Raw genomic sequence first — 25,424 nt, 5'->3', positions numbered from 1 at the left:
GACATTCCTCTACTGTAAAAATATTACATTGTCATCGTCATTATGAAACCCCAGCCCCCTGGAATGCCATCCAATGCCCTTCCCTATCTGACCAAGGAGGCCTTTACAGCCACAGCAAACCAACCTGTCTGTTTACTCCTCCAACCTGCTGCCAGTGTTGGCCCTCTACCTTGAGGTCCCGTCCTGTCTCTGCGGCTAACTATTCCTACTCATTCTGAAAGCTCCTTGTACTGAGCAATGTGATAAGTGCTATAATAGAGGTAGGTATAGCATTCATCATATTGTACTGTAGTTTGCCCAAATAAATATCTGACTCTGCCTTAGTATGGGGGCTAGAGCCTGATGCTGGGGCCAGGCTGCCTGGGTTCTAATCCTAGTTTGGTCTGTTGCTATCCCTGTGACTTTGGTTATGTCTGTACCTTATTTCCTTCATCTCTAAAAGCAGAATAATTCACTGTCTCTCTAATAGCATTGTTAGGCAAAAGTGTCTAAAACAGTGCCTGGCACACATAGTAAGTCTTCAATAGATGCTTTGTTTAGTTTTGTATTAACGTCTGTACCTCCAGGACATAAAATCAACATACAATAGAGAATAAAAGAATAAAAAGATCAGCGTATGAGCACCTCATTAATATGCTAATGAAGAGGGAATTTGGAATATTACTTCAAGATTTGTGTGGTTGTCAAAGACACGTACAGCAGACACATGCACTTCAGCAAATGGCAACATTCCTAGTGGACAGATTGCAAGTCCTGAATTGTAGAGGCTCTTCAGGTTATTTTGAATTCCTGCCCCCACCCCTCACAGATCTCCCACCACTCTCTGTCCTGCTCTGTGACCTTGGGGACAGGTTGACAATACCTAGAGATACCTTGCCCTCTGGTCTGTGTGGGTTTGGCCAATAGACTGGAAGGTGGAAAACAGTGTTGAGGTAAATTTCCCGGCCTCTCTGCCTGACTCAGGGCTGGCAGAGCTGCATCCATCTGTGGTCACAGCTCCCATGGGGGGCCCAACAGGGCTCCAGCTCCTCTGTCTTACTTGGCATGAGTGTTTCACTGCTGACTTTGCCAACTTGGGAAGCCAGTGGTACAAATAAGTAATGAAACAGCAACTATAGGAAGTTGTTTAGGCTGAAGGCAAAAAAAAAATTGAAGGTTTTTTTTTCTGCTTACTTAATGTGTTTATATAGAATCTTCACTATATTCATTCACACTGACATATTTTAATACTTTGATAGAAACAAAGGGAGGGAGGTAGAATCGCTATGCCCCACTATACAGGTTTTTGATTTCCTGGCTGTATTCCAGTATATGTGAAGCCCACATATAGTGAACAGGAAGCCAGAGAATGTCAAGTACCTACAGTTAAAGGGGAGCTTGCAGGGGGGTACCCAGAGTGTCTGAGGCCTCTCCCCCATCTCTTTGGGTAGTACCTGGCCTGGAAGCAGCCGATGCAGTATGAGAAGAGGTGGAGGCTTTGCATCAGTAATAGGCAGAGTTTGAGCATCGTGTATAGCAGAGTGCAAAGCTCTCAGGGAATGTGTACATTTACTGCTGACATTGTAAGAGCTTTAAAACCACAGATGATAAAAAATAAAAGTGTGGTCTTTAAGCACTCAAGATCAAAGGCACATGGAAGGTATGAGACCCTATTTAACGGTCCTGGTACAAGGAAATGACTGGTATGGCTTGTGAAACAATGCTCATTTATGCACCTGATCATCAATAAAATGTTATTTTGAACACTTGGAAATGCCATGCACATGTTAAGAGTTAAATAGACAGACCCGTCTCTGCTCACATGCAGCTTACTCTCTAGGGGAAATCAGACAAAACATAGTATGGGACATGGAGGAAGACCAGTGTAAGATAAAAAGCCAGAATAATACAAAAATGATTTGTCAAAGGCGTCTCCTCCAGCCACCTGGACCACATCTAATCCTGTCAGGCTGACCTGGAGGACATACTTCAGTGTTACTATCGGTTGAGGCACCCATAGTCCAACAGGGGATTCTTGTCAAAAGGTAAAGCAGGTTCTGTCCTAGTGCCTTAAGTTCACGCAGCAGGGCCTGTGAGGAAACCCCTGCCCTCTCCCAGGACTGTGGAGGTGCTGACAAGAGGAGTCTGACCCCACGTGAGGTTCACTACGCAATCTAGTGCCTTTGCTGGTTCTGTGTCTCGGCCCCTCGGCCAGCCCAGGGCTCAGGGGACTGAAGATTCAGACTTAGAGCCTCGGATCAGAGGGGAGGTCCCTGCTGACTTCCTAACAAGTCTTCATCCAACAGAGACTCTCATCTGTATAAGCTCTGTTGAGATTGCTAGTCGCTCAGAAAGCTACCTGCACTTTTGTTTCTAGGCTACACTGGAAATATCCTCCACATGAGGGAACCCACGTCCTCATGTCCTTTCCTTTGGAAAGAGAGCAGTTACTACCACCTTCAGGATGGGCACTTCTGGGCCTTTGACCTTTATAAAGGTTCCCTCCAGGGAACTTAGCTAATTCCGACACCATCCCAGTATCACAGCTTCCTTCCTCCATGTGGTAAAGTGTAACGGACACACTGACACAGGCTCTTCAGCCCCTTCATGCCAAAGAGGAGCAGAAGGCAGCAAGCCAGGCTGGGGCAGGCACAGGGCAGCGGCTGGTGCCTGGGCCAGGAAAGCGACTGAGGCCACTCTCAAGTAGCAGACAAGCTGGCCGCAAGTCCGGTGAGTCTTCTCTGCTTTCCAGGAGGCCTCTGACTGTGGCCTGACTCTGCATCAGCACTGAATCGACTGTGACTACAGGTTTCCTTCAGAACAGTGGGTCCCGTTCATGCCACCTAGGCCCTTAGCCATTAATCTCTGCTACCACCTCAATGCAGCTGCTCTAGTCATCTGAAGACTCCTACAGCCTCTGTGTCCTAAGGGCTGTCCTCCAGTCCTGCTCCAAATCCCTACTGCTTACACTCCCACCCCTGGCCTCTGCCTTGTCAGATGGCTGGCTCCCCTCCTGCTGGCAAGTCCTCCCCTGCTCCCACCAGTCCTGTTCATTCTCTGGACACCATCCTCACAGGCTCTGAGCCACCTGGCCACCCTTTCTTAGCTGCTGTCTGGACCTTTGACTCTGCCCACCCTTTACACGTCAGTGCCGTCCACCTTGCGGGGCCTCTGCCGCGCTTGCCGTCTGCACGAGCTCCGGGGACTCTCCTCTCCCACGGCCCAGCCACTCTGCTGCTGGCGTCTCCAAATCTCAGTGTCTAGCCCAGCTATTCTCCTGCTAACAGGGGACATGGTTCTGTTGGATATTAATATAAAAACCTGTATTTATAACAGAAACTGCAAGCTCTACCTGTCAAAGAATGAATTCCTCATCTTTCTACTAAATGTCTAACTTCCTACCAAATATCAATCTACCCCATTGTGCCACTGGAAACCTCAGACTTACTCTATTTCTCTCTTTCATCCTCATTTCAACATTTAAGCAGTGAACAAATTGGTTCAGTCTCTTCTCCCTCCAAGATGCCCCTGAAGTCATTCTCTTCCCTTTTCTGGTACAGACTTGGCTATAGTTTGGACCTGAATCTCTCCCCGTGACTTATCAACAGCTCCAAGCTGTCTTGCTCTTTCCAGTCTTACCTCCTCAAATTTTTGCCCTCCCATGGCAAGATTCACTTTTCAAAACTACAAATACGATTTCAGTTTCTCCAGCTGGGGCATGACCATCTTCATCCCAGCCTCACTTCCCAGCACGAACCCAGGGCTCATCTACTCCCTGACCATCTATACTGCTTGCTGATGGCTCCATACCCTCCCAGGCCTTTCGATTCTTGCCTCCGATTTTGGCTCCTCACATGTCTTTTCTCCCCTTCTCGGCTGAGTGTCCTCAACTATCATTTGAGACCTGGTGCGACCATTCCCTCTTTTTATAAAATCCACCAGCTTTGCTCCCCACTTTGCCATCCCCTACCTTGGGCTGAGTGAGGCATTTTAATGAAATTGTGATTTAATATAATTCTCAGGCTTATACGTGCATCTCAGGCTTACACACACACACACACACACACACACACACACACACAAAGTATCCATGTGTATAACCTGGTAGTTAGGAGGTTGTGGTGTAATGTGCTTTTCCCACTAGCACTCCTTGAGGGAAGAGAGCTCATTTGTTTCATCTTCATATCCTCCCAGCTCATAGTAGGTGCACACTTTTTAACTGCTAAGTTCATGAAGGTACCTCACAACACCTAGCATAGTCCTATACGGTACAATATTTGGTGAAAATGTTTCCTTACTAATGGCTCATTCTAATTCATGATCTCTAAGACACCATCTTAAATTCATGCTCACAAACTAAGAGTGAATTGAGGAATTAAGTATGATCTGTGTACACATATATTCTGGTGTCGTGGGTCGCAGTTGCAATGAATGCTGCCTGAACATGACTGACATTAGAGCTGGCATTTAATTCTCTGGGTCATAACTACTCTCACTGATGGCTTGCCTGCTCTGCCTGCCCCGTCTGCATGTTTCTGCCTTACAGGCTTCATCACGACTTATTGATAAGTTAAAGGGAAAGCAATGATAGAGGGCAACTTTTGTGTCTTCTCTTGTGCCCAACACTTGATGTAGACACACTCCTGCCTTGGCTCCAGAACTTCAGAGCTGAGAGGGCTGGCGGGAGAGGACACCAGCCCTGGCAGGGGCAGGGTATTCTTATGCGGGGGTCTGGGCTGTATGCCCGGCAGGCCCAGCTATTACCCCAGAAGCTCCTTCCCCAGCAGTCTTTGCACACACCCTAAATAAGCAAAGTCAGATGAGAATCCACATTAGCAGTTTCCAGGGCTCATTTCCCTCTTGACAGCAGGAGCTCCTGAGACCAGGGATGGTTTTCAAGTCAGGTGTGGTGGTGACACTGCAAGAAAGTGCATGGATCCTAGGTGTCCCATGCAGCTTTCTGGAGACTTCTAAAATACACACCTGAGGTATGTCTCCCACAGAACTGCACAGAATTGACTGACACTTATCTTCTGACACATATCAGTAAGTGGTAATAGATGCCTCAAAGGGATAGAACCAAAGAGATACTGAATTTTCAAGTTAAAAGGATGCTTAGAGATCATCTGACCTGACAGCCTTATTTTACAGTAAGAAGAAGAAGCTGATGTCCACCGTGCTAAAGCCATTGACCCAAGGTCAAAGAATTTCAAACCTATGAATACTTCCAAGAAACCTCCACTGGGGACTCTTACGATTTCAGTAGAATTATCAACATCTAAGACCTCTATGTCTACTTACCTTAGTGTCTCCTCAGAAGGCAATTACTATATTTTAAATCAATTTGCAGTTGATAGTAAGTTTGCAGTATCTTTCGTCATTTATTTTGTATTCTGCATGAAGACTAATAGGGAATATTCTGGGCTTCATTACTCACTCTCATTATGTCTCATAATATCTGGAGCACTGATCTAAGCATGGTGACCCTCAAGAAAAACTGCTGAGTTTTGACTAAGAAGACCAGAACTTCCAAATATAAGAAAGTGAAAATTCCAGATCAGATCTTACCATTCAAGATGGTTTTCCACAAAGGCAGACATGGGGCTGATCTGCACTGTGTAGGTGTCGTTTGCGGAGTACTCAAAGAGTCCATAGTAAGGGTTGAAGAGCTCCTGAGACAAAAGGAAGAAGAACTCTCTCGAAGGACCACTGTAGTCCAGGCTGCAAAGGAAGCAGAGGCCCGGGAAGCTCATTACATGCGGGAGGTGGGGGACGTTTTTCTGTCCGGGTACTAGTGTGGTTGTTCAGAGAGCAGGCACTGCTCTTGATAGTGGATTATAATTACAATATGCTGTAGAATATAAAGATACAGCAATGGTTTGGGGATGTTTCTTACTAGATGTCCATGGATGAACTCTCATGGCAGTGTTCCTTAATCTTTCTTCAATCATATAACACTTCCTGGATAAAACACACAGCTGACTGATTAAAAGCAAGAACGTTGTTGAGGGAAGTGCAAGGGAATTTCTTGCGACAGTGTGATATGACCTTCTAGGTGGGCTTACCCTCCGTGGTAGAGATGGCTTTCTAGGAAATCATTGACCTTGTATGAAAAATTTGGTATGTAGCTGCATATGCACAGTCTAGGAGGAAGAGTTCTTTGGCTACATACTCCGAAGTGTATGCCACATACAAAAGTAGCTTACACATGTGTTTTTTGGCTTATACTTTGACCACATAGCCTCAGACTCTAGCATGCACCAGTAGTCTTAGGCTTTTGAAGAACATGAGATCTGAAGCTTGGCAATACCTGGAGAGAGAAAGACCTCCTAGGAGGACATAATCAGAATCAATTTAGGGTAAAGGTTTAGAGGCACCCTGGTCTTTCTTGAGAGAAATCTCTCAAGATCCAGGGGCTCCAGGCCACTGACAGTGACATGTCTGCAGACAACTGCTGGCGCCTCACCCCTCCTCTCCAACAAAGGTGATGTAGAGCTTGTTTCGCTGGAGCTCCTTCCGGGAATAGGCCATCACCTGATTGAAGGTTCCCTCCAGCAAGTGGTCCCGGCGAATGATGAGCCTGGTGGGGAGAAGAGGCCGTGCAGGCAGTGAGCGACAGCTTGAAGTGTCAATGTTAGAGAGTGTGCCTACCCTGCTAGAGAGTTCTGTTGAGAGCTAGTGCTCAGGCCGTGGACCCACGCCCACCCTGCCAGTGAGAGCAGATGCCATCAGTTCAGCGATGGACTTATTTTAACACTGTTTTCAAGGTACTAAGAGTGCATGCAGAATATGTACTCTTTTATAATTAGATATATTCCATCATATCGGACAACGTGTAGAATTCCTTTTGATCAATTCCAAAAAGAATCTCTTAGGTTGGATTCCTGAGTTGGGTTCATTTTTTAAAGATGAAAGTAATAATTGGATATATTCCATCATATCAGATAACGTGTAGAATTCCTTTTGATCAATTCCAAAAAGAATTTCTTAGGTTGGATTCCTGAGTTGGGTTCATTTTTTAAAGATGAAAATAATAAACCCAGAAGCTAAAGAAAAAGAAAGAGAAAATATTCCACAACTTTTTACTTAGACCCCAGTAACAAAGTTACAATAAATTTGACCGATGAGTTAAATTTGTCCCAAGAATAAGTAAAGGGAATTATAATTTTTCATTTAGTTTAAGATTCCTTGTTTACTGAAAAGGTCTGCTACTGATCTTGTATGTCTTTGTCCAAATCTACTTTCTCTCTCTCCTGCCCTTCACACCTCCTTTAACATCCCCTCTTCTTTCTTTTCAACTTCCTAATGTTTTCCCCTTTCTCGCTTTACTGGGACACTCACTTAATTTTCCCTGGGCCCTGACCAAATCCTTTGGCTTCCAGTTTTCGGTAGAAATTGCGGAGCTTGGCTTCAAAGTCTCTCCGGTAGGGTGAAGGGGCCCTGGCACTGGCTCTCTGTAGGCCTGCAGAGAGAAGCACACAGGCGGAAAGGCATCCCTTTTTATCAAAGAACAAACATGCACAGCAATGATACAGGAAGGGCCAGCCAGAGGCACATTCAGGTGTTTTCATGTTTTTCTCCTCCAAGAAGTTTCCCTTGATTTCTGTTGCTCCCTCAGTTACTTTTATATAAAAAGAAATAATACAATAAAGAGAAAAATGAATTCTGATGATAATAAATATCTATGTCTTCAACTCCATTTCAAGCTGAATCTCTCTTAAAAATACCTTAGTGAGCATATATCTTGGCTTAATCATACTTATATAATCTAAAAACGTAATTCAAGATAGACTAAATTTTTCTTGTTAAGTTGCTGTGAGAAGTGACTGTAACTGTGATGTGTGTTGTACTTGTAGAACTAAATTGACATTAATGCTGAAATAGGCATGCCTGCCCGCTGGGGCCTAGGGGGTTAGGAGTTTATATTAGATTACCTTGCTTCAAAAAATAAAGACCTATAATAAAAATGATAAAAATGATAATAGTAATTCCTTGACTCTATGTAGAAGAGAGTTTTTTATATCAGGTGCTTTGTAAATGCTTTTTTGTCTTTATACACATTTTAATGGAAAAAATAGCGTTCTTCTCCAAGTTTTACAGATGACTAGAATCACGCTTTGCCCTTTCAGTAACTGTTTATTAGTCACTATATCCCAAGTTAGTAAGTTTTTAATCTAAAGAAGACTGATACCAGCAAACTCACAAAAATGAAGACATATTGCAATTACGAGTTGAGATGATCGCTACCCATGGAAGGTTTCCCTGGGGAATATCTGAAAACTCCGTAGGCATGAATCAGGTTCAGTGAATCAGGAAAGGCTTCTGTTCGACTAAGAGAAGAGATGCGCAGGGAGAGCAGTGCAGGCAGGGGACCAGCCGAGCCTGGGCACTGCAGCAGAATGGGAGGTGGCACGCCGAGGGTGCGAGGCAGAGGTATGCAAAGCAGTGCCCGCGCGGTGGGCAGCAGACAGGCCAGACAGGCTAGGTACGTTCTGTGAAGCACTTTGGTTTAATGCTAAGCACAATAGGCATGCACTGCATGGGGGCTGACAAGATGTGACTTGAGTTATGATAACATCCACCTTTCTTCAGTAGAGAGAGAAATCTGGAGAGGACCAGAGTGGATTTAGAAAGCCTGCGTTGGACTCGAGTGGTGTCAGTGGAGATGAGAAGTGGATAGACTGGAGATGTGTTTAGGAGGCAATAAACTGGATATAGGTGGTGAGGCAAAGGTGAGTTTCAGATTTTTGTATTGAGTGGACTGTGGGGGCTTTCACTGCAATGGGGAACAATGGGAGAAAAAATTGTGGGGGAGATCATGAGCTTGCTCTTTGATGGCGCTGCTTTTGCATGTTTGATTGGAAAGAGACACAGTTTGAGAGAGGAGAGAAAAAAACCAGGACTGAGTCCTGAGGATGGTAGGAAATGCAGAATGAGATTGTACAGGTGGTTGAAGAGGTAGGTGAAATGGGGACAGTGGTGTCCCAGAAGCTAACTGAAGAGGTGACTTAAGGGAGACAGCAGTCAGTAACGTTAAAGCTAACTGGAAGATCAGGAGGAAGGCTGGGAACCTCCCACTGGCCTGGGGGCCCAGAGGTCGTGCTGACCTGGGCAAAGACACCTCCTCTGAAGCACAGGCATGAACGGGGAGCGAGTGGGAGCAGGCTTGGAAAGCTTGTGGGATCGATAGTGGCGTTTGACAATGTTTCTGCCTAACGACTTCACCTTTCTCAGTGAAGAAAGAAGGGACATCATTTGCGAGGAGAGACACAAGGTGTTAGAAGTTTGAGGGGGGTGAAAACGTCTGAAATTTTAGCACAGAGAGTAAGTCTCCCAAAGAAATGTAGAATTTCCTTCTGGGTGTTCAAGGTCCAAGTGAAGTGAGCGAAGACTAATCTATACTTAGTGATCTGCCTGTCGGGTGAGTTTGCCCAAGGATGCCTGATTATAGATGTAGAGGAAGCAGACAGGAAGTTTACCTAGGGGTGGAGTTCTGCAGATGGAGTGGAGAGGATCAGGGGAGTTTAGGGCATTGGCAAGGATGTCCCTGACATGATGAGCCACAAAATCTATGCTGGATCAGGGAAAAGCAGGAAAGGAGAGGCATCCATGGGCTGGAGGTCCCCATTGAGGGCAATGGATATCAAAGGGAGGGAGAAGGTGAATAAACATGTTGGGTGGGAGCAGGATGCGTGAGTCAGGGATTTTAGAGATGACAGCAAGGGCAGGAAGGTGACTGTGGCATGAGGTGGTTGAGGTGGAGGAGGGGAAGATCATTGCAGACCAGGGAGCCCAGAAACTGGAGGCCAGGGAACTGGATGGGTATCCTTGCGAATGCTGAAGTCACCTGGATGATGGGAGGACTTGGGAAGGAGAGGGAGAGTATGAAACAGGAGCCACAGTCTTTGAGCATGAGAAAAAGGTTGGCAAATGACAGCATCTAGGAGGGGAGACAGCTGAGGGGTGTAAGCACGGAAGCACAGAGGGCATTAGCCCCACCCCTGGGCCCTGCAGCACCTGACATGTGAGGGAACCAAGAGCCGTCACTTGGAGGGTAAAGTGTCTTGGGTGGAATGCCAGGTTTCAGGATATAGGGAGAATTGGACTACAAGTCTGTAGGTGCAAGTATAATCTTCTGCCCCACAGAGTACAGTATATTTTGTAATATGACTTTTACTACTGCTGGAACACCACTATTCCAATGGTCACTACTATGCATTTGCCTCTTAATTAAGCTTTTCAAAGTAATTTGACATAAATGTCTATGATTCACTATCTCTGTAGCACCCAGGTCAATTTCACAAAGGTTTAGAAAAATGGGAATTACAAAATTTAACAGCAAAATGTTTGGATTACATAACCAAGGACCCATAGTCAAAGCTATAGAAACTGAAATTTAAATTTCATAAAATTTTCACATGTAATGACAATACTGTTTTTGTAACCAAGCTTTTCAAGTCATTTAGCTTGGGGGCACTGCGAAAACAGGCAGCAATTTGTCAACACCCAATAAAAACTGAGAGGGAGGCAGGGAAGGAGGACATACATACAATTGCCCTCCTTGCGCCTCCTACCTTGGTCTGGTGGGAACACAGCTGGCTACTTATGGGAGAAAGAACACAAGATGCTAATTACCTGGGGAGTTCTGAGGTGAGGAACAGGGTGAGCAGCGGGGGGAGAAGCTGTACCCAGGGTGGAAGGCAGCCTGCAGGGGGACGTAGGACATAATCTCTTCTTCAAAGAGACTGCAAAGTTAAAAAAAAAAAAATGGTTAGTCTTCTGTCCATGAGAGAATGCCCATGAATTGGGGTAACAGTGGTTCCAGTTTTCATAAGGCAACAGAAGCATTTAGATTCACTTAGGTGCATCTCAGCAAATTCTGTGTTATTTTAAGCCTAATTAATCCTACAGCAAATGTCCATCAAGTACTATATGTAGCTCCTGATTCTGCAGTTGTAAATGTAAAGAAGGCGATGGATAGCAGATAAAAGGATGGGACTCCACTTCCCTGCAGCCACTGGAATCCTCTAGAATAAATGGCCGTGTTTCTGTCTGGGCTGTAGTGGAGGAGAACTGCCCAGAGCAGCTTTCCCAGGACTGCCCCAGGCTTAGCCCCTTACCTCAGCAAAATGACGAGATCTGCATCACAGGACAACTTCTCAAGCCCGTGATTACCCTCAGTCCGAATGTAATGGATTTTCTCCCTACAACAATGTGGGAAAGAAAACAAGAATTACACACCAACACGTAAGCTAAGGAATATCCCTTTCTGGTCCCTTTTTTTCTCTCTCCTCCAATATGGTTCAATGGCCATGTTCTTAGGTCCAGCGCATTTCACAGAATTTTAAGTTGGTATTGCAAGTCCCCAGGCTGCACTATAGGGATTGCCTTTCTCTGGGCTCACACAGGACAGAGGCTGAAGAACACGGCAAAGGTAGATCCTCGGATAGCTACTCCCACAGTCAGGAGTGGAGCTGGAGATGATGCTGATGAACTCTGTGGGCTCTTGGCGCCTTAGGATGGAAACCACACGGGGTTCAGAGAGGGTCTGAGGTCCACACATGAGTCTTCCTGGTCAGTCTGAGCACAAGCATCAGTTTCTCTCTGTTTAATTTGAACTTACACATTCTGACTCTTTTTCATAACCTCCAACTCCAGCCTGGCAAATTATTCCAATAAGTCTATGGGTAAATAGACTTTATTTTGATCAAATGAACTTTGCAATTTGCTTCTCTGACATTAAAATATTCACATATTACAAACGCCATGCTCAAGGATCATTCCATAGTAGGCATGCTTCAAAGAAGTTAAATATTTTTTCACTTTTTTGAAGAGATGCAACAGAAATCTGGGAGAAATTGAGGATTAATTTTTAAAGATTTTTAACTTCTTTATTTTTTTGTTTAAATTTTTGTTTTGAGATAATTTAGTCATATTTAGTTGTAAGAAATTAGTACAGCGATCCAGTATACTCTTTACTTAGTTTCCTCCAATGGATGACTTTTAAAAATTCTATTTATAAAAATACTGCAGACACAAGTTTTTCCTCTCTCTGACAGTAATATGGTGAGCCTCAGTCTTCATGATAACTTGCATACTTTCTGTAAAAAATACATTGAACTTGACCTTTTGGTGTGGATATTGTTTACAAAGACAAAGGAAACTTTCTGGCTTCTACAAAGATAAATCAAGTACAATTAAAAAAAGAAATGTTCTATGACCCTATCTCTCAATGTAGGTTGAGTCCAGTCTCTCGGTGCAGTTAGACTTCAATCTCTCAGTATAGGTAGAATACCACTGCAGTAAAGGCTATTACAAAATCTGGAGGGATGTTCATAGTGGCTTCTCTGCCAGGGTTTTGGAAAATGGAACAGACCTGGCCACATATTATTTTGCAGGGAGCAGGTGGAAGCTGGCCAGGAGTGCGAGTACCATGCCTCCTCCACCACTTGCTTCTCCCTGCGTGTCCCTATGTCCTTGACTCCATGGTGCCGAGCTTTGTCCTATAAATCCTGATACTACCTCACAGCCCTCTTGTTTGGAAGACTCGCATGGACTTGTTCCTCTGGTTTACCAACTTGAGCCCCAGGAAGACGTCTTAAACTTATACAGCTTCCCAATGACAATGTCCCTGGGACACTACTGCCCCAGGGGACCCACATCTGGGTAAGTCCCTGTTGTCTCTGCCTGGATGAAAAAGGGAGAGAACATTCTAGGGATCACCTTTTGTTCCAGGGTCCTTGGGGAAATGAAGTTCAAAGAGGCCCAGCTCTGCTAGGGCAGCAAAGTGCCCTGCCAGTCACAGAAAATGGTACCCACTGGAGTGGTTCCATCATCACACCACCCACAGGGGCCACGTCCACATGTCCTAGAGCCAAGCAGAGTTTTCTGAGAGTTTTGCTGGCTCTTCATGAGACATCATACGTGTATGAAAACCTCATGCTAACCCAGCAGTCAGAGGGGCCGCCAGATGCCCCTGGAACTCTATCTCAACAGCACTGACAACAGGGGAAGATCTCTGAGGGAAAATGCCATCTGCTACTCCTACATGTGTCCCTTGCCCATCAGGCAAAGTCTGGTGCAAAACTCTCCTTGGAGCTCAGGTCAGTAGAGTCACCTGCCTCCCTGACATCTTGATTTCTCCATTCGTAGCCACACAAAGACCTCAAAACTCAGGGTCCAAATGAAATCCTTGACATTATTTCTATCACTATCACAGAATCCTGATCATGTCCCTCATGGCCCTAACACATTCTGTAGCTATATGTTTGGCTTAAAAAACACCAAATTTGTCTATCATCTGTCTTCCTCCAAAGATTGGTAAACACCACGAGGGCAGGGCCAACATCTGTTTTGCTCTGTTGCTGCATACACAGCCCTGGCACAACCTTGATGCAAATGTGCACAGTAGCAGCACTAGCTGAAGGGAAGAATGAATGAATGAACACTGCCATCATGACCCTTGAAGTTAACAGATGTCATTAGCCTCTAAATTTTCTGGCCCCATCTTCCCTCTCCGTGTGTGGCTTCCTTATTATTCACTGCTGTCTGCTGAACCCAGTTTTCTGAGCACTCACCCTCCGCCCTCTAACCCAGCAATGGGCTTTGTGGACCCAAGACAGTGGCTCGCTGAGAACAGCAATGGCTGATCAGGGGTCTTGGTCCCCATTAGGGGCCAGAGGAGGCAGTGTGGTCCTCCTCTGGGCAGGGTCATAGGGAGAGGTGGCTTCTTTTCAACTCTTGGACCTTTTAAATGGGGCTGACTCACCCTCACACCACATCCAGGGGCAGGCAGAAGCCCCATCAGGGAGACGAGTGCCCAGATTCCCGGTCCTGTAGGCCTGACCTGAAGAGCAAGCTCTGGCCTGTCATTCTGCCTTTGGAATTCAAAGGGCTCTTAGTCACGTTTTGATGTCAGTGTAGCCTTCTGTCTTTCAAGCAATATTTGAGTTCTCAACCTGGGGTCCATAGGTCTATTAGGAACCACTCGTTTGAAATTATATGCAAAGATTTATGTTTATATTTGGGGGGAAGTCTACAATAGCTTTTATCAGATTCTTGAAGGAGTCCATAAACTTAAAAAGGTTATTTGATTCTACAGTAGATAATTTCCAAGGTTCTTCCAGTTCCAACATGCCATAATTTCAAATCTACAATCTAGAAAAAAATCTAGATCTGGGAAATCATAATCGTACAATTCTACATTGCAACAAAACCTTTAAGATTTCTTGGATTTTGATATAATGTGATACTACACAATAGCGCTGAAAACTGTTTACTTACCTTTGGATATATATTCCACTTGTTTACACAGAGGATTACTTTTCTTAGTTTTGAAATGATTTAAATTAGGACCCCAGTGCTTTTTGTAAGTTCATATTCCACCAAAAGTAGGTAGTTCACTCTTTTCTTAGTGGTAGGATCAGTGACATAAAAAATGTTCAAAAGCAGCAATGGATAAGAAACTTTTCAAGTAGTACAAGCTCCTCGGATAATCCCTTGGCAATGCCCTTAAATTATTAAGTACTGTGGGCCAAAGAGCAGCCCACAAATAAGTGGCCTAGTGACTGAGCACAGTGCTGCATTCACGGCCCAGTAATGAACTTGGGCAGAATCAGAGTAAGTGGAAGTGGCAGTTACTCGTGAAAAGCTCATCTATTCATGCTCAAGACCTTTCATTCACTCTCAAAGTACCTAGTATTTCCTGTCTTCAAAGTAGAGGATCAGGTTCAGAGGGGGAGAGCAGTACCAAGAAAAAGAAGATATAGGTCCTGCCCTAAAGAGCTTATAGCCTTGTGCGGAGACATCAGTGCATGACAGAATGCAAGAGGTAATGGAGAATATCTAAGAGGTACAGAAAAGAATACCATTAAAGCCAGGCAAAAGAAATATTAAAGTCTGCCTGGATCACCGAATCTTTGCATTTGACTTGAGCCTTTAAAACAGGTTGAATGCCTTTAAGAGAGAAGCCATTCCAGGAAGGCCAGAGGTAGGAGAGGACATAGCCTGTTTGGTGGGGGTGAAAGACACCAGAAGGAAAAACTAGCACAGGAGGGAAAGTTAGGGTAGACCAGACTTTGGGAACTATGGAAATCATACTTAGAGAGCTTGACTTGATTTTTATTTCATATGCAGTGGGATGCTTTTTGAAGGACTGGAGCGACATGATTTCCTGTGCTATAAGCAGGTAATTGTGGTGTTGATAGGTCGATAGACACCCCTGGAAAGTCAAGGAGAGAAGTGATGAGGGCCTACACACAGTCATGGCAGGGAAGAGAAGAGAAGGCTGGAGAGAGAAATGAGGAGGTGAATGGGGTGGTGCGGAGGTGAGGAAGGGGTGGAGTTGAGATGACGGGCAGTGGGAGGATGATGGGTCTGATACACACAGAGGGAGAATAGGGAAAAGGTGTCGGGATGGGAGGTGGAGGGGAAGAAGAGAGAAAGACCCTGGCAGGATTAGTAAGCACCCTGAAACTAATATAATACTGCATGCTAAATATAATTTAATAAAATGAAATAGGACCTACCTCAAAAAACTAAGGATTTGAATAACAAAGAGGCTACTTTCAGGCATGGGTGACTCACTGAAGAAGTCAAAGTAGAATATTACAGAGTTCAGCAGATTCCAAAGACTACCAAGTGGGAGAGGAGTTGGAGGCAGCCACTGACTGCACTCTGGCCCCCCTTGTCTGATCTTCACATGCACACCTATGTAAGCGTCTCAAGAGTGCCCACACATGGACCCTGTTTCAGTGATGAGGAGATAAGGGTAAAGACTGAATAACATGCTTCAATCAGGGTCCTTAAGTGCTGGGACCATCGTTCCCGAGCTCCAAGGGACACACCTAACCACCATGCGGATCCAGCTTCTGAGATGCGGGTAGTGAACTGAGGGAGAGAGATGTCTGAATATCTTGGTGAGAAAGTGGAATTTAAGTTCAGAGCATATTTTCCCTTTTTATCACTTTGGGTGGCTATTCCTGCCAATAAGTGATTCAGAGTTTTAGAGATGGTTGCTTAAAAATGATCCTAACGGTCAACAGGATTTAAATAGTTAGAACACATATGATACTTCTTGTTTGCTTGCTTATTTTTTAATATGGTGATCTAATATCTGGTTACCATTAAATGATTATATTTCAAAAATAAAAATAATTTGTATGGTGCTTTACATGATTTTTTTTTGATGAAAGCTAATTTGCTTCCTTTCAGTGCTCCCCTCCAGCTCAGTGGAAATCATTTTAGCATCATGTGAATAATATGTAACTTGACAATATGATTATCTCTGATCGTGACACTGCAAAGAACATTAGAAGCCTCTGGCTCCTTCATTCTGAGTATCCAAATGTAACTTAAATGAATGACTAAAACATTTGGAAACATTTCATTTGGAAAACCAGCTGGAGAGACCTGGAGTTTAGGGTGAGGGACAAGCCCCTACCTGAGTGCGTGGTTTCTTGCCAAGCTGGGCTGACGCTCTTGCAACATTTCAAAAATGTTTGGCTGGCGAAGAAAGGCCACAATCTTGTCATTATATGCTGAAACAGACAAAAGTGCAGGTCGTGGTTGAATCTTCAGCCCCGAGGTAATTTCTCCAATGACTGGAAAATGGCTGCTTGATACTGGGATTAATGTCAGAATTTGAAGGGAAGGTAGCATATGCATTAAAAAATGTAAACTCTTGAGGGTTTTGTTCTGGGACTTAATAGCATTATTACTTTTAAATGCTTAAACCAAAAGCAAACCAGATCTAAGTTAATTATCCTTAATACTCCAGGAACTTAACTGGTTTTAACACATCCCTATGTGAGCAGGTGAGGAAAATAAGATAGGTGTCCTATGGCAGAAGTCCTACTCTCTCTCTGCTTTCATTGGTCATTTTGCCAGTTATTATGAGAAAAAACTCTTTATAAGCTCAAATAAATCATTTTCTGAGAACTTGACACCTATGACCTGTGGCTGTGAGTTGATTTCCCAGTAGTGACAATGGAAATATCCAAATCCATTTAGACTCGCTCACCCCATTTTCCTTGATCTGAATGGCATATGTTTGGGAAAGAGGCAGCTGAGGTCAGGAATGAAGTTCTGTGCTTACTTATCCCCATGCACACATTGGAAGAGAGGACATTAAAATGTGCATTGAGCTGCAACAACATCTAGCACCTTCTTTAAATTATGCTTTCCTCAACTCAGCTAAAAAATCACTGAATGGAAAAAAGGAGAGTGGGGGTCTGGAAGAGACTGGAGGAGAGAGAGGGGAGGGAAGAGAGAAGGACAGAGTGAGGAAAGAGGGGAAAGGGCAAAGGGCAAAGTGGGGTGGGAACAAAGGGTAGGGAGTAGACTATATCCTCAAAGAGGGAAACAAAAGTGCAGACTCCTGACTATTAAGAATTTGTGATCAGAAAAGCAAGGCAAAGCATGGAGTCCCCTGGGTTCAAAAAGCATGATACATACCCAGTGGCAATGACTCATGTTGATGTTGGCTCCGAATAGCAGCTACTAGGCTGTGTCCTGGCCTGGCCAGTAAAGAGGCTCCTCTGTTTCTAGAGACTTCTGAGGCCTAATTTCAGAATAAAATTGTTAGCATTGGAAAGCTCATCAACTGCAGATGGCCTTTTGATACTAATTTTTCAATATGAAAGGTTAGAGGCCCTGACATCCCCTAAGTTCCAAAAGTGATAATGTAACAATCCTCAAAGTAAATGAAATGTAAGCAAGTTAAACAAATGACTAAGTGGAACGGTTGATATACTTACCATATTATGGTTTTTAAGAAAGCGGTTGTGCCAAACATCAGAAACATTAAATTAATACACCGAATAGACTAAGAAACATTTCTCTTCATATTAAAGGAGATCTAAATAAACTCTGCATGCATATTATCAGTAAAGGCAGGCCTATGACCTTCTTTTCTCAGAGGTAACACTGAACTTCAAAGCTGAACGTGGAATGGGCTTGCTTTTCAAAAGAGAATTTATGACACTCGTTGTTTACTGCCTGTCATCCCACCAATGATGTTGGCTATTCTTCCCTGGGTGTCTTTGTAGCCTCACAAAATTCTGCAAGATAAGCATTATTAACCCCAGTTTGCAAATGGGGAATCTGAAAATCCAAGAAAATTGTTTTTCCCAAATTTACAGCTGTAGGAGTGGGAACCAGGATACCAGCTAATGCTCAACTGCAGAGCATCTGTTCACTAGCCTGCATCGGCTGTCCTGGTTTTGGTTGGGCATGTTGAAAAAACTTCCCTGAATACAGAACTTGCTTAGCTTTAAACTGATATTTGTGTGGGTTAACTTCAATATAGCTCAATTTAAAATTTAATTCCCAAAATTCTGGAGCATGGCAATGAGCTTTCTACTACGATTCCATGTATATTTTGTATGATTGTGTTCCTTAAGGATCCTTGCAGAGTAAGCTATTTAAACTGAGACACTATAGATTTTCCACAGTGGAGAACATTCACCAGAGATAAGAGGTTCAGTGTAAAGGGTGACTCATTCCATGATAGTTGGTAAAGTGTGCCAAAATGGGCTTTAAAATTATTTTAAGAATTTTGAAGATTACTTTGCAGGATACTTACAAGGAGCTCAAACATCCAGATGAAAAAGAAATGACAATTCTCCCTCTGACATCACATGGGCTTTTCTTCTGAGTTTGCTATTTTTTTTTTAAACCAGCAGGTCTCCAGCATTTTAACTAGGGCATTGGCTGATCATTAACCCAAATTCAGCCCTGCCCCACCAGTTTACATTTCCAAACTGCAACACAGAAGAAAAGCTTGTTTACCAGTCACTGAAAACTATTTTCTCTGCATCTCTATTATGTTTTTTTCTGGAAAACTAGTTGAAATTTTCACATTTGCAATTATAATTAAAGCTATCTCAACATCAAAAGGAAAAGAAATCTGAAAAGTCATTCCTACAGTGAACTAGATTTTACCCAGTCATGGAATAGTGATAGCATGTCTGGGTAGAGGCAGGCCACTGGGGCCTCCCCTTTCTCCCCTCTCTATGTCTCTCTGTTTCTCTGTCTCTGTCTCTCTCTCTCTTTTACATACACATACACACACACAAACCTGAGAACCTCAGTAGGACAAAAAGTGTCAAATGCCCAGGAATTCAACAAGTCTTATAATTTTGGTTTCACGTGGAAAATCTATTCTTCTAGTCATTTTCAGAAGTCAGGAAAACACGTTGGAGCATTTTTGCAGTGAGATCCTAATCCCTCACGCAGCTGATATCAGACACCCTGCAGAATGTTATTTAGTGCAACTTCAGCTGCACAGATTGTAGTATAGATTACATTCCATCCCAATCTTAGAATCTCAGAATCTTCTCCAGTCCTCCCTGAAGTTGTATCCATCCCTGTAAATTCCTGGTTTCTAGTTGGAGAAGAATGTTCCTATTTAACTCTGGCTCTTATCAGTAGGCCATTAGGTCCCACCGTGTACCCACCTTCTTTACCTGTGGCAGATAAGCCCCCCTTCTCCCTGTGTTGTTTCCTCCATCTCACTCCTACTTGGCCTGAAGCATATTCATCAGTCAGTCATCGACCTTCAGGGTAGCTGGTCTCCATCTGGTTTCTGAAGTTTTCCGTTTGGCTTAGTTTTGCCAGTGAGCAGGTGACTCACAGGGAGGCACCATTTTTCCTTAAAGCATACCCGCCACACAGGAATTCCACATGGGAATTTCCTGTGGCAGCCAGAAATAGAAGTAAGTCTCTTCTGCTCCAAAGCCCTATTCATTTTGGGACAAACAACCGACAAATACTTGAGCAGGCATTGCCTAAATTCAGGGCACAGCCAAGCCTTCTCCAGGTCTGCTATCAGTTTGGCTTCCTCAGTTTCTCTCCGTGATTCATCGGTTAGAAAATCTGCAGTTCAGTGGTCTTTGAGATTCCTGTCTTTACAGCACCAAACACACATTCAGGCAGACTAACCTAATTCCCAGGTTTTCTAACCTGGCCACGATAAAGTGGTAAAGGAAATGAAAATTATGAGTTCTGTAATCCTTCCTTATTAATGTTACTTTATATTCCTAACTGCTGTGTAACCAAAACAAATATGAGCTTCAGTGATTTCTGTATTGATGGAGAGATGGGATCCAATGTTTACAGTCCTATTTGCTCTTTCCACTTATCTATGTCCAATTCCATTTGGACATTATTGGAAGAGATAAAGCCTGTTTTGTTGATACTTAAATATATTGCAGACAGATGTGTTACTGTGTTAAAATCCATGTTAAAGTGTCAAAAATGATCATTTTATGCATAATATCCTTATTCCTGATGACTGCTTTCAGGAAACTGAAAAATTTTCAGGTGTGGTAAAGACTAACCCAAAAGATTTTAACAATGTCTCTATTGATAACTTATTGCTGGGGCTCTGAGAAAAAAAACTTATCATTTAGGGTTCTGACTATAGAAACTGATTTTAATTCTGCCCTTAAAGGCAATTGATAAAAAGTTAACTGCTGAGCAGCACTGAAGAGTGGTTGGTGAAGGCGAATGAAAAATATATATCCTTAAGTTTTTTGGTCTAAGAAACATCCATGGTGAATTCCCCATCGCCCATGGTCTATGACACAAAAAATCATGGAGTATGGAAATAATTCATTGATTATTCCTGAGTTTCATATTGCTATCTGCTCACCTGTCACTTCTAAAGGGATAGCATGCTGTTTACATGCTTACTATCACCTTGTCCACAGACAAACCTGCCATCCTTCCCCACTGGCTTTCCTGCTTATCTTGGCTGTGTATATTTCTTTGAAACTGGAGTATAGTTTATATTATATTGTAATAGATTCAGGTGTACACCATAGTGATTCAACATTTATGTATATTACAAAATGCTCACCATGTAAGTGTAGTTGCCATCTGTCACCATATTAACTTACTCACCGTAATTGACTACATTCCCCATGCTGAATCTTTTATCCCTATGACTTACTTATGTTTTAACTGGAAGCTTGTACTTTTTGATCTCCTTCAGCTGTTTGCCTATTCCCCTATCTGCCTCCCTCTAGCAGCCAGCAGTTTATTCTCTGCATTTATGAGTCTGCTTCTGGGTTGTTTGTTTAATTGTTCATTTGTTTGTTTTTTAGGTTCCACATGTAAGTGAAATCATATGGTATTTGTCTTTCTCCACCTGATTTATTTCACCTGGCATAATGCCCTCCAGGTCCATGCATGTTGTCGCAAATGGCAGGATTTCATCCTTTTTTATGACGAATATTCCATTGTAACTTAAGTGTTGTTAATGGGACTGTGGCTCAAGATCACAGGCTCTGAGGACCCCGGAGCCCGAACTGGGGGTGGTGGCCATCTGGTCCCCTTGTCTTAATTTGCTGACAAGAACACGGAGGCTCCAGAAAGGGGAGGCAGGCGTACTGACACACAGCTCCTCTGTGGAGAAGTCCTCTGTGGGACTCCTTCTTCAGTACTGCTCGGTTCCCCTGAGGCCCCTTCCCACAGGGGCTCCCTTGTTTTCTGTCTCTTAGGGCCTCATCGCCTGATACCTTCAGTGGCTTCTCATGGGCCTTTCTCTCTCACATCCCACTCTGCCACAGTCCCTCCTGTTCTTGGCCGTTACTCTTATCATTTTCATTCAATGAATTCATAAGAAGTCTCAACTCTTCCACGGGGCATTTTAGCTGCACTGAACTACTCCTCGTCTTCCAGCAGAACGTTCCCAACCCTGCTGCCGCACCTTCACCAGCGCCGTGCTCTGTGGGGCTGCCCTTGCTCTCTTCCCATGCCCCTAGCTAGAGTTTCCATTTTTCTAGGTCTAGGTCTAGTACCTTATTTTAAAAGACACCTTTCCTTGGCCTCTTTCGAATTCTGTGGCACTTGTCCTAACATCTCTCTTGGTACTCAATCATATCCTAATTTCTCTTGCTACTTAATTCCGTGTGTATTTCTGGTGTGGCTGCAAAAACAGAACACAAACTTCTCCAAGGCAGAGATCCTATCTCATATTTGTTTGCATTCTCAGTGCTCACAACAGGTCATGCATTTAATTGATGTTTGTTGAGCACAATCACAGTAGAGCAAACGTGATGAGCATTTCCCACCGACTCCTCTCTGTTTGTGTGCCAGGGTGCTCCTGTCTCCTCCTCCCCTAGGCTGCGTGCTTTTGAGGTAGGAGGAACCAGGTCTTTGCTTTCTCTGATATGCTGCCTCCGGATCAGATATCCTCTGCCTTCCAGCTTTGCACTCTGTTGCTTTTCTTGATTTCCCCTTGTGTAAAAGCCAGGCTACCAGCACAGAGGATGGGAAGAGGTATGGGAGCGGGGGTGGGGGGTGGGGAAGTGGGTGAGGGGGGTTGTGAGGGGTGGGGGGCGAGGGAGGGGGGAGGTTTGAGGACCTGATGAACAGAGCCAGTTGGAGAGCAGATGAATTAGGAAGCCTACGGGTGGCTGATGCACACTTATGCTCTTTTGTCATTATACGTGAGTTTTTCTTGGCCAATGCAGGTGGCACTTGATCATTAATGTTGATACTCAGTGTAACTGTGTGGGGGTGATTCAATCACATTGAATGCATGTTTTGGAATAGAGAATGCATGTGGCACTCATGATCTCCATCTTGTTCTTTCAACAGAACAGTTTGCATATTGGTATTTTCAGGTTTATTTCTTATAAATGTAAGTACCTATATCTTTGGGGGGTTCATCTTACATTGAGGGATCTACATTTTTATTTCAATGATAGTGAATCTGTCTGTAGTATTAAGCTTCTTTGAACATATGTACTTATTCTCTATTAATACTGAAATTGCCTAAGCAGTATTAAAGATTGACCATTTTGAACAAATGAAAATGGCATATTTCAAGTTGATGCAGAACTTTGAATTTATCCACTGTCATCTCAGACAATACCCCTTGTACTTTCCGAAGTGTTAGAAAAGTACTTCCAGAGAGGGTGACTATGCGTGTTGAGCTGGGAAGTGTGGGCACTGCTTTCTGTGGCCAGCGAGCCTGTCTGCTGCTGAGTGCCTGGTACCTGGGATGTCCTGATATCCATATAACTCTTGGGGATGTTATATGCAGAAAGAAACAGCTAGCATGCTTTCAGCAATGTCCTAAAACAATGATACCTAAGATGACCCCATGAAAGAAAAATTCATTTATCACATTAACCCACGCCATTAAGCCATGAGTGCTCTTGGCTGGAAACAGCTAAGTCTCTCCAAGTATACAGATGATTCCCTGAAGAATTGTTTTTGTACACGAGGCTTCCCTTAAAACTGGTGCTGATACACCGACAGGCTCTTCCTGTGAGGCTTCTGTTTGCTCTCTGGAAGCTGTCAGGTAGATCATTATTTTCCCAGTTTTTCCTGAGATGTCCATGGTGGTTCTCCCTGGAAGGACTCTCTGTGGGGGCCACATACGTTTTTTTTTTCTTCCCACACTTTTTTTCATTTTCTACCTCACTGTAATCCAACCACATCTCCTGAGATCCTGATGATGTCTATGAACTGGGAAATGTCAGGACATAAAATGGGATTTGCTCCTAATGTCAGGAGCTGATTGGAAGCAGGAAAGAGCTATGTTTTGAGTTTGGGTTTGACAAAAGAGGGTAGGAAAGGGTGTAGGACGTAGTGACAGTAATTTGGAAGGGCAATGAACATGATGCTTAAAAACGGTGACAGCCTGCCACAGTTCAGCAGAAGGTCACTGTAAGTGGGAGAAGAGGACAAGAACCAGGGAAAAGCGCATTATAGGATGGGACAGAACATTCATGCAGCCCTGCTGGTTTCCCCCAGTTGTTAGTCCTTGTATACATTATTGATGTCTTCTCCAAGATCAACGGAGAGGCCCAAGTTTAAAGTCAGTCATACAGGGCAGAACAGTTCCATGATCTTTTAAAAAATCACATGGGACTGGTAGACCTCAGGGAGCACAGCTCCAGCCCTAAGTAGGATCTCCTGCTACTGCCTTTCTAGTTTCCTTCAGTTTAGTGGCCATTTTGTAGGGCAAAAGGGAAGACAGAAGGACGGCAATGAGAAGATGGGCCCAGGGAGCTGAGTGGGTGTTCCCGAGTCACCATTCATTCTTCTACAGAACAGCGTGGGTATGGCTTGGCCCCTTGAGCAGCAGACAGCCCTAGATCGCGGCCACCTAGAAGAAGCCCTGGCCCCACCGGAAGAGGCAGGGCCTTGGACCTGGGAACGGTGGGTCGGGGAGCGGGGAGTGTTACCTCGCCAGCGCTGTAACTTCGGAGCCTCTGGAGATGCTGTCGGTGTGTCAGATGATTGGGAAGGCGACCGTTCTGAAGGGGGATTCGGGGGTCAATGAAAGTGGTAGCTCGACTGTTGTGGTCCACGAAGAAAGACTGCAGACAGACCAGTAAAGAAAGCACACTGCATGATAATGAGCAAATATGAAGTCAGTAATGTAAGGGGTTGCTATGGGGCTCGGTCATGTCTGTTTCTACCCCTCTTTTTTGTCTACTCAAAACTGGATGGGAGATTGGGGCACCATACATCTGTTTGCTCAATGAATGAAGCAGCACAAGCCATTGATAAATGTTTTACACTGTGGAGTTATAGAGTAGTGATCAAACACTTTATTCAACAGGGAAAATAAGAGAAATCAAGCCTTTGGTGGATAAAAGTAATACAGCAAATAATAGTGTAATATCTTTGTATGGTGACAGATGATAACTATACTTAACATGGTTAGCATGAAGTAATGCAGACAATCGACAAATCACTATGCTGTACTCGGAAACCAATAAAATATTGTATATCAATATTTCAATAAAAATTGCAAAGATAAAATAATACTGTAATTAATAATTTGTAGAGCATTTATAAAATCAATGCTCTTTTTTTGATAATAGAATTAATACAGCCTAAGAAAAAACTTTAAAAGGATAATAAAGTAGGAAGCAGTTAACTAAAATCATCTTAAATATAACAATCTGAAAAGTAATCATCAAAATACTTTGATCTTTTTCCCAGTTTTTTCTTTTCCTATGCAAATATACAAACATATGCATATTTTCTCCACATCAGTACCTATAATTTTGTTATAAGATTTTTTTCACCTATTTTTAGGAGCATTTTTCTTATTATTAATTATTATTTTAACACAGAATTTTAATAAGTGTATGGGGTATTCAGTTTGATGGATGCATAATAATTTTAGTATCTTCTATCACTGGACATTTAACTTTTTTACTGTTTTAAAATAATGCTTCTATAAATACTCTTGCATATAAATCTTTGCATCATGTCTGATTACTGTACATGTTCCACTATATGACAAGGTATTATTTTTTCCCCTTTTTAAAACTGACATATAGTTAATACAATATTATATTGGTTTCAGATGTATAAAATAGTGATTCAACAATTATGTATGTTATTAAATTAGGCTCACCACCATAAGTGTAGTTACCTCATGTCAATAAAGAAATCACATCAAAAAAAAAAAA

The 25,424-nt window shown here is 43.4% G+C and overlaps 1 protein-coding gene across 5 annotated transcripts in view; it reads right to left on the bottom strand.

Annotated features, from left to right (window-relative positions):
* Positions 1 to 25,424, bottom strand: part of HECW1 (HECT, C2 and WW domain containing E3 ubiquitin protein ligase 1) — a 394,788-nt gene that overhangs the window by 47,193 nt on the left and 322,171 nt on the right. For all 5 annotated transcript variants that reach the window (XM_073239079.1, XM_073239081.1, XM_073239080.1 and 2 more), the window contains 8 exons: positions 24,183 to 24,317; positions 17,434 to 17,539; positions 16,421 to 16,517; positions 11,100 to 11,183; positions 10,615 to 10,724; positions 7,321 to 7,441; positions 6,446 to 6,559; positions 5,548 to 5,700 (listed from right to left, as the gene is read on the bottom strand). In XM_073239079.1, the coding sequence (XP_073095180.1) occupies positions 5,548 to 5,700; positions 6,446 to 6,559; positions 7,321 to 7,441; positions 10,615 to 10,724; positions 11,100 to 11,183; positions 16,421 to 16,517; positions 17,434 to 17,539; positions 24,183 to 24,317 (920 nt within the window). The remainder of the gene's footprint in view (positions 1 to 5,547; positions 5,701 to 6,445; positions 6,560 to 7,320; positions 7,442 to 10,614; positions 10,725 to 11,099; positions 11,184 to 16,420; positions 16,518 to 17,433; positions 17,540 to 24,182; positions 24,318 to 25,424) is intronic.

This window comes from Manis javanica, chromosome 6, assembly GCF_040802235.1.
Source record: "Manis javanica isolate MJ-LG chromosome 6, MJ_LKY, whole genome shotgun sequence".
Lineage (NCBI taxonomy): Eukaryota > Metazoa > Chordata > Mammalia > Pholidota > Manidae > Manis > Manis javanica.
The sequence above is the reverse complement of the archived record's forward strand: the minus strand, read 5'-3'. Positions and strand labels throughout refer to the sequence as shown.